Consider the following 8,111-nt stretch of genomic DNA (forward strand, 5'->3'; position numbering starts at 1 on the left):
GGAGGGTGAGCAGAGTGTTACATTGGCAGCAGCCAGAAAACACTGACCCCTTTTTCCTCTCCAGAGGGCACTGCTAGCAGGCCCCACTTCACAGCCACATCAGAGTCCTCTGCTCATGAAAAGAAGGAGCCTCAACCACTGAGCACAAGAGGGCCATTTGTTTCAAGGGCCATTAACGAAGCAACCCCACTTTTTCAGCCAGAGAACAAAACCAACAACTGGAGTCAAACAAAGACATTTAAAGAGCTCTGGGTGCTATCGGCGAAGGACTTCAGCCATTGAGGGAACTACAGAGAGTGGGTGGGGGGCGGTGTGGGGAAAATCTGAGGTCACTGCATCCCAATCAGACAGCATCATGCAGGAAACAGATGTGCAACAAACCACAGAAGGGTACAGCAGCAGGAGAATTAACTCTACTGCAAATGGGACAAGATGGGACACAGAGCAGCTCCTCCAGTCTTGGAACAAGGGGGTTATCTGAAGCTTTTCTGTTTTTTTTCTTGAGAGAGAGAGTTTCTGATTCTCCCAGTTGCAGAGAAAAACTGGACATCGTGAGCTGAGTGCACCCCAAAAGCTCAGAAACCAGAAGGCAAAGAAAAAAGCCCCATGTTTGTCATTTTAGAAAATCTCATGATTTTTAAACCAATCTCATGTTTTGGGGCAGCCGACTCATGATTATTGAATGCTTAGGACTGGCAGTACTGGTTTATCCCCACAAAAGGTACAGCGCCCTCTGTCACCCTCCAGTCAACCAATGTGCTTCATTTCTGCCCCAGAGGGATCACCTCTAAGGGTAAAAGGGGAGTTCAGACACCCCACCCCACCCACTCAGTTGAGACGGTCAAGGAAGGCAGGAAGGATCAAGTGCGGTGATAATAGGAACCGGATTGAGACCCAGCAAATACATTTCACACAAGCAGAGGTGAAAGTAAGCCGGTACAGGATATCGGTAAGAAAATGGCTGCTGGTACACAGCCAACGTTCAAGCGCTGCCACAGCAGTGCTTTAAGCACCATACCCACAAAAGGGGCAGTGTCCCAGGGCCCGGCAATTTAAAAGGGCCCGTGGCTCCCAGCAGCAGCCAGAGCCCCAGGCTCTTTAAATCACCACCAGAGCCCCAGGCAGCATGGGCCGGGCAGCACTGAAGGGTTGCCTGGGGGAGTCTGGCCCCAGCCCCGCCTATTCCGACTGAGGCCCCGCACCTTCTGGGGGCCAAGAGCCTTCCCCCCAACCTTGTCCAGGACCCGGCCACGCTGCGTACCAGTAAGTCCTTTAAGTTACTTCCACCCCTGCACACAGGCAACCAACCAGACATCAAACAGCAACAACTTTCAGCCCCTGCTGATCCATGCTGGACTTGAAGAATTATCCTAGAGGAGAAATGCACAGTATCACATTATCAATGCCCTGAGCCATCCATTATACCTGCTAACATATTTTGACTCTCTGCCCCTATTTAATAATACTACTTTGTACTTTTACACCAACTTTCATCCTATGATTGTAAAGCACTTTACAAGCAATTGTTAATTAAGCCTTAGGTATAGTAGGTAAGGAATACAGAAGCATCTTCTCATCCACCATTAAAATACAGCCATCTCTGGGGTGGAATGTAGTTGCTGTTTAACAATTAAGGACAAAAAACTATAGAAGGAGAAAAGTTAATACCTGAAGCAAAATATAATTTTCTCCATTGGAATTTGGTAAGGACATCAGGACTAAAGCCCTTACAAAAAACACCACTGGCTCTTAAATGAATTGACCACAAGAATTCAGGAGCTCAGTATTATCTCTCATCTGAAAAGCAGCACCCCATTATTTGAGGACTTCAGTAACTCAGCCAGAGGTTAGCGTTCTTTACAAGGTGGGATAAGTAAGGCTCTGTGGCCTGAGATGTGCAGGAGGTCAGACTGCCTGATCACAATGGTCCCTTCTGGTCTTAAATTCTATGAGCACAGCACCCCTGAAGAGCATGCTGAGTTAATGATTATGTACTGACCCAGAGGGAAGAAAACCATAAAGAATTGCCAGCTCTACATCCTGCAGCACCCAGATGTTCCTTAGAGATCTCCCTTCTAAGCACAGAGCTGGTCTAACACTCACTGGTTTATGAGAGCTTGTGGAATCACTGTACAAGGCAGCTTTGCAAGCTGGGAAAAAGCCACTCTGTGTGAAGTAGAACCAGTTTGAGTTGGCTCCAGTCCCTTCTACACCCTTGCCTGCTGTTCCAATTACTCCTTCTGAGTGCATTTGAAAATCTGCTTTCACAAAGTTCCACATTAGAATGTCTTTTCTGGACACCAATCAAAGTGCTCCATCCCCATGTCCTGACTACCAGATGCTCTGGACCAGCACCTCGGTCCCATATTGCTTCTGAATAGGCAATAGCTAAAGCCAGCATCATTCCCCCCCAAAACGTACTCACACCCTCTAGGATCCTGCCTGCACAGGAGAGAAAGTTATCTCCTATTACCTCCACAAAGCCCCTGCCTGCAGGGATACTGGCTTGTTCCTGCAGCCAGTTGATTTTTGGATAGTTAAATTGTCCCACTGACAATTATCTTCCATGCCTTCACAGCCCTTCGAATTTCATCCCATAGTTCCAATTAGAGGAGAGCTGCAGGCTTGTAAACCCATCAGTGACATTTGGCCCCCTCATTGCCCTCACAGTCACTCTGATAGATTTTATTTCATGAGTATTGATCCTGCTAATAGAGGAATGAATGCTCCCACGTCTCTTCCATCCTCCCCTAGCCCTCTGATTTAACTTCTACCCTATGATCTAACTCATATCCTTCTAAAGGAATATATAACAATTGGGCCTTTCATTTCTGAATCATACAGCACTGGGCAATGTGACATACTATTCAAAAAATAACACAGTATTATATACGAGAAAGGGATATCCACATTTTCCCACATTGCTTTTCAAGACAGACCATGTAAGTAGATTGAATTGTGAACCATCCTACAAATGACACCTAAGACAAGGTCATCACCACTCATTGTCATAAAAAAACAACCCACTGTATTTTTTGTAATAAACGCTTGCTTTTTAGTCCAGCTGCCCTGGCCTAATTTCACCTGGGACAATGCTGTTCTTTCCCTCTAAATTGCCTCAGCAGTTTCCACTGGATATGCTTGCTCTTTCCTATCCTAAACTGTTGTGCAGCGTTGCTATGAGCTGCTGTAAACAGCTCCTCACCAGAGGTGGCTGCTGGGGTGATGGGTGGAATTCACTAGCACACATAATTCGTGTATCATTGTTTTAAAATGTGTTATATTTGTTTGCTGTTTGGAGCATTGGGCATTAAGGTACTGTATACGTAGAAGATATTGTAAGTACTTAACATTACTGCTGATTTGCATTGTAAACTGTCTTTTGCACTAACCAGAGAGATGCACATATGTAACATGCACATGTATATGAATATCACACACACATATATAGCACATCTTTCATGTGTGATAGAAAAGATTTACTACATAATCTAGTCTATCTCTCTGCCAAGGCAGGCATGTTAAGTACATCATTAATCATCCTAATCATCATAGAGTGAAAGACCCAATTGTAAGGCCCACCCTACATGGAGCTGACGTTGCTGCAAGAGCTCTGTCACTCAGAGTAGCCCGAATCTGGGGAAAGTAACTCAGTAACTGGAACATTATGCTAACTTAGATGGAGGAGCTGGGGCAGACACATATTTATTCTTTCCCCATCTACTTGGCAAGCAGAGACTATCTGTTGAGGTCTCAGCTGCTTCTCCCATCATCCCATCCCTCTTTTAAGAAATCAGCTCTTTTCCTTTCCTCATCCCAAACCAGTCATTTAAAAACCAAAACCCTCTGACTTTACTGCAGCCACCCCCAGTCTGACCCACCACATGCAGGACCAGCTCTAGGCACCAGCAAAGCAAGCACGTGCCTGGGGCGGCACATTTCCAGGGGCGGCATTCCGGCCATCCTTTTTGGGGGGGGGCAGTTGCACTTTCGGAGCTGCGCCACTTAGACAGGGCGAGGGCACCGCGCCTCCGGCCACAGCGGGAAGGGGAAGCCCCAGCCCCAGGATGCTGAGCTGCCAGGGCACAGCCGCTACCTAGGGAGAAGAGGGCGAGTCCTGCCGGGAAGCCGGGGCTGCGCCACCTCATCTGCGCACTGGCTGCTGCGCTGCCTTGTGCCACCCCTTGTATTGGGGCTTCTCTGCGCAGCAGGTGGGGGAGGGGGTCAAGCCCCTGCAGGCGCTGGGAGAAGGTGACATCACTCCCTCCGCTTCCAGCGCCGCCTGCGAGCCCCAGCCCCACCTGAGCTTGGGGTGGCAAATTTTTTGCTTGGGGTGGCAAAAAACCTATAGCTGGCCCTGACCACATGCTCATCTGAAAGCCCAGAAGAAGGAGAGGCGAGGATAGAGAGAGACCAAGCAAGGATGTGGTTATATGATCTCAGCTGACCCCCTGAAGCCCCACACACGTCCCTCCCTCATCCCTTCTGTCCTTGCCCAGCACAGCAACTGAAAGAGGAGATGGGAGCCTTACTGGACATAGGGATAAGGGGCGTTCCGGGTTCCTCTTTAAGACCCTGTTGTGTGGGTGCTGAGTGCCCTCTCCCCCCATGCTTCATTTGGAATGAGAGAGTTGCCCGGGCTCAAGCAATTAGGCAGCAGGTCCCAAGCAAGTTTTTCACATTCATAAGGGATGTGGCAAGCCCAGAAGTGCCGGGGCTACACAGTGCCAAGCCTAGAGGTGAGTTAAGCACTGACCCATGGACTTCAGTGGCAATTCAGAGCCTGGAAGGAGCAGACCCTAGGCGTGACCCTGGCTTGCCAACCTGGAGCCCTTGGAAAGCAGGATCAGCCCCTTCTCCCCCGACACACCCAGTCTCCCCGGCCCGGCTCGCCCCACCCTGCAGGAGGAGGTCAGGCAGCAGCGAGCTTTCCGGCCGTTCGCTGCGGCCGCCCGTGCCCGGGGATCCCACATGCCGCGGCCCCGGCCCTCCCCAGGGCCTGAAGAGGCGATTACCATCCTGCCCCGAGCTCTCCAGGTGCTCCGTCAGGTCACAGCCGAAGGCGCCCGCGGCTCCCTTCCTCTTCGGCTTCGGCTTCGCTCCCTTGTTCTTCATGAGTTAGTCCCGCCAGCGGCTCGCCCCGCTCCGGCCGCCGCCCCGCGCGCTGCCCCTCACACCGCCGCCCCTGCCCCGCGCCCGGGGCGGGACACGGGGGCTCCGGCCGCAGCGCTCCGCCGGCAGGTCCGGGCGAGACCGGGCTGCCCGGCAGGCAGGCGGCCGCGGCGCGCACAGCCCGGGCCCGGCGGGCTTCTCATCAGCGGGGGCGGCGGCGCCGGAGCGGTGCCCGCGGCGGAGCTGGACGACGGGGCGGGGGCGCTCCTCGAGCAAACCCCGCCCGGTTCCTCGGCGCCCCGCTAGCTGGGGCGGGAGGGGGACGGACCGCAGCACCCCGGGCAGAGGCCGAGCGAGCCGGCGGCCCCGCTCTCTCGCCTCCGGGAGCGGAGTGGGGAGCCCGCTTCCTGCCCTGGCTCCTCCGGCTGCCGCCTTCCTCCCCCCTCGCCGCGCCGCCGCTGCGGGGACGCTCCAGCCCAGGAAAGGCTGGAAGGAAGTTGGCCGGGGAGGAGGCGGAGAGAGGAGCTGGATGGGGGGGGGGTGTCCTGACAGATAACGGGCCGGCCTGAGAGCGGGCGCTGCCTGGGCCACCAGCGCTCCGCCTCGGGGAGGCCCGGGGGGAGGCGAGACCAGACATGGCTTCGATCAGTGCCCGGCTCCGGTCACTGGTTCCTCTCTCCGGAGCCCTCTCCCCCCGGGACGCTTCCCTCCCGGAGACGCCGGTGCTAGAGCTCTGCAAGGGCCGGGGGAGGGGTCCCTTCCCCCGCCGAGAGCAGAAACAGATGCTGCTGGGCTCCTACGTTCATGCCCTTTGGAGTCAATTGCCAGGAAAGGCTCCTTTGGGGCTTCCCCGTGAAGGGAGTTGGAGGCAAGGAACCGAAATCTCCCCAGGGGCTGGGGAGCACACAGCTGGGGGCCTGGAGTTCAGCTCAGACTGCCACCCGTGCCCCAGCCCAGCGTTGGCGGGGCTGCCTGGCACAGACGCACGGTCTGTCTCGCCAACAGAAGTTGGGCGTAGGTGCTGGAACCGGGGGTGCTGCTGCAGCCCCCGGCTTGAAGTGGTTTTCATCATATACAGGGTTTACAGTTGGGTTCAATGGCTGTCAGCACCCCCACTATACAAATTGTTCCAGCACCCCTTATTGGGCCAATAAAAATATGACCTCACTCACCCATCTTGTCTCTCTCACAACTAATCGTGCTAATAATAAAAACATAAGAACGGCCACAGTTGGTCAAACCAAAGGTCCACCTAGCCCAGTATCCTGTTTTCTGACCGGGGCCAAGCCAGGTGCTCCAGAGAGAATGAACAGAATACAGCAATCATCAAGTGATCCATCCCCTGTCACCCATTCCCAGCTTCTGGCAAACAGAGGCTAGGGACACCATCCCTGCCCATCCTGGCTCATAGCCATTGATGGACCTATCCTCCATGAACTTATCTAGTTCTTTTTTGAACCTTGTTATAGTCTTGGCCTTCACAACATCCTCTGGCAAGGAGTTCCATGCATTGACTGCGTTGTGTGAAGAAATCTGCACTTCTGTTGCACCTATCTTCCCAGGCTCTCCAAATGCTTTACATAGGGGGTAAACTAGAGGGTCAGTAGGCTTTGTTGCTTATGTAGGCCCAGCTGTACACCCAGCCTGCCCCCCCCCAACTCTGCTCAGTTTTGATTAATTGGATTAATTAATTTTTGATTAATTTTTGATCTATTTTCCAGTAAATTCAGGTTTTTCTAGTTTCCCCATTTTTATCAAAATCAATAGGACTCTGAGCTTGGGGAGAGGGGTGGTCATGAGAGGTTCAGCTAGAGTGAGACCTGATTGGAACTGGGGTATCAAGGGGTCCAGCTGAGGAGGGTGGGGGGGCTGGCCATAATGCGGTGAGGGGCTCACCTTCCCTAACTTAGTACTCACCCTGAATTCAAAGTGACTCTGTTGCCCACCCACAGGCTTCTGTGGGCATCTGTACACTGAAATTAAACACCCGAGGCTGGCCCATGTCAGTGGACTTGGGCTCACAGGGCTATAAAACTGCCGTGTAGATGCATGGCTTGGGCTGCAGCCCATGCTCTGGGAGCCTGCAAGGGGGAGGGTCCCAAAGCCCAGGCTCCAACCCAACCCTAAATGTCTACACTGCAATTTTATAGCCATTTAGCCTGAGCCTGCAAGTCTGAGTGAGCTGACACACGCCAGCCATGAGTGTTTTATTGCAGTGTAGAGACATCCCCTATGGGGCCACTGACTCATCTCTTATCCTGAGTGACCAACTAGTGATTTTAATGGAAATCAGACTTTTCTGGTCTTCAGATTGTCACCAAAATCAATAGGGTTCCACCCATTGATGCCTAGACTATTCCCTGAAATATTAGAACTGATCAGCTGCAGCTTTAAAAGGTTATCCTGTTACACATGGTTAGACAGAAAAACACCATCAAGTTGTGTGTAGGACCTCACTTTGCTTACCCAATTAATCTCATTCCCATTTTACAGCTAGAGAAACTGAGGCACAAAAAGAGGAAATGACTGCTCCACAGACAAACAGGAAGTCAATTTCAGAGCTGAGAATGGTACTCAACTCTCCTGATTCCCAGCCCTCTGCTCTCACCACGAGATCACAGTGCTTCCAGAGCCAGAATCTGGAACTCCTGACTTTCCACTTCCTGCTCTCACGACTAGCCTCCTCTCTGTTCCCTTAGTGCTAGCCTGGCTTGCAGAAGATTTGAAACATCCTGAATTTATTCTGGGCTTCTTGCAACACCTTGATGTTGAGTCAATACATCAGGATCTGCTCTATAACATAATGCTACAAACACATCACACACCACAGCAACATCTTGCTGCAAAAATTCATATACTGTGACTGATGAGAGGCAAACTTCAAAAGGGTCCAGTGGCTGGTTCATACAAAAAGACACTAGGATGCAGATGTTTCTCTGAATCTCATTCAAACCAGCTGCTGGCTGACTTCTTTAGGAAGAGAAAGCCCATCTGGGTGG

The 8,111-nt window shown here is 52.1% G+C and overlaps 1 protein-coding gene across 2 annotated transcripts in view; it reads right to left on the bottom strand.

Moving 5' to 3' along the window:
* Positions 1-5,205, bottom strand: part of ARHGAP31 (Rho GTPase activating protein 31) — a 91,707-nt gene extending 86,502 nt beyond the window's left edge. For both annotated transcript variants that reach the window (XM_073308932.2, XM_073308922.2), the window contains exon 1: positions 5,016-5,205. In XM_073308932.2, the coding sequence (XP_073165033.1) occupies positions 5,016-5,115 (100 nt within the window). In that variant the 5' untranslated portion in view covers positions 5,116-5,205. The remainder of the gene's footprint in view (positions 1-5,015) is intronic.
* Positions 5,206-8,111: the final 2,906 nt, after the last annotated feature.

This window comes from Lepidochelys kempii, chromosome 1 (assembly GCF_965140285.1).
Source record: "Lepidochelys kempii isolate rLepKem1 chromosome 1, rLepKem1.hap1, whole genome shotgun sequence".
In the NCBI taxonomy this organism is placed as follows: domain Eukaryota; kingdom Metazoa; phylum Chordata; order Testudines; family Cheloniidae; genus Lepidochelys; species Lepidochelys kempii.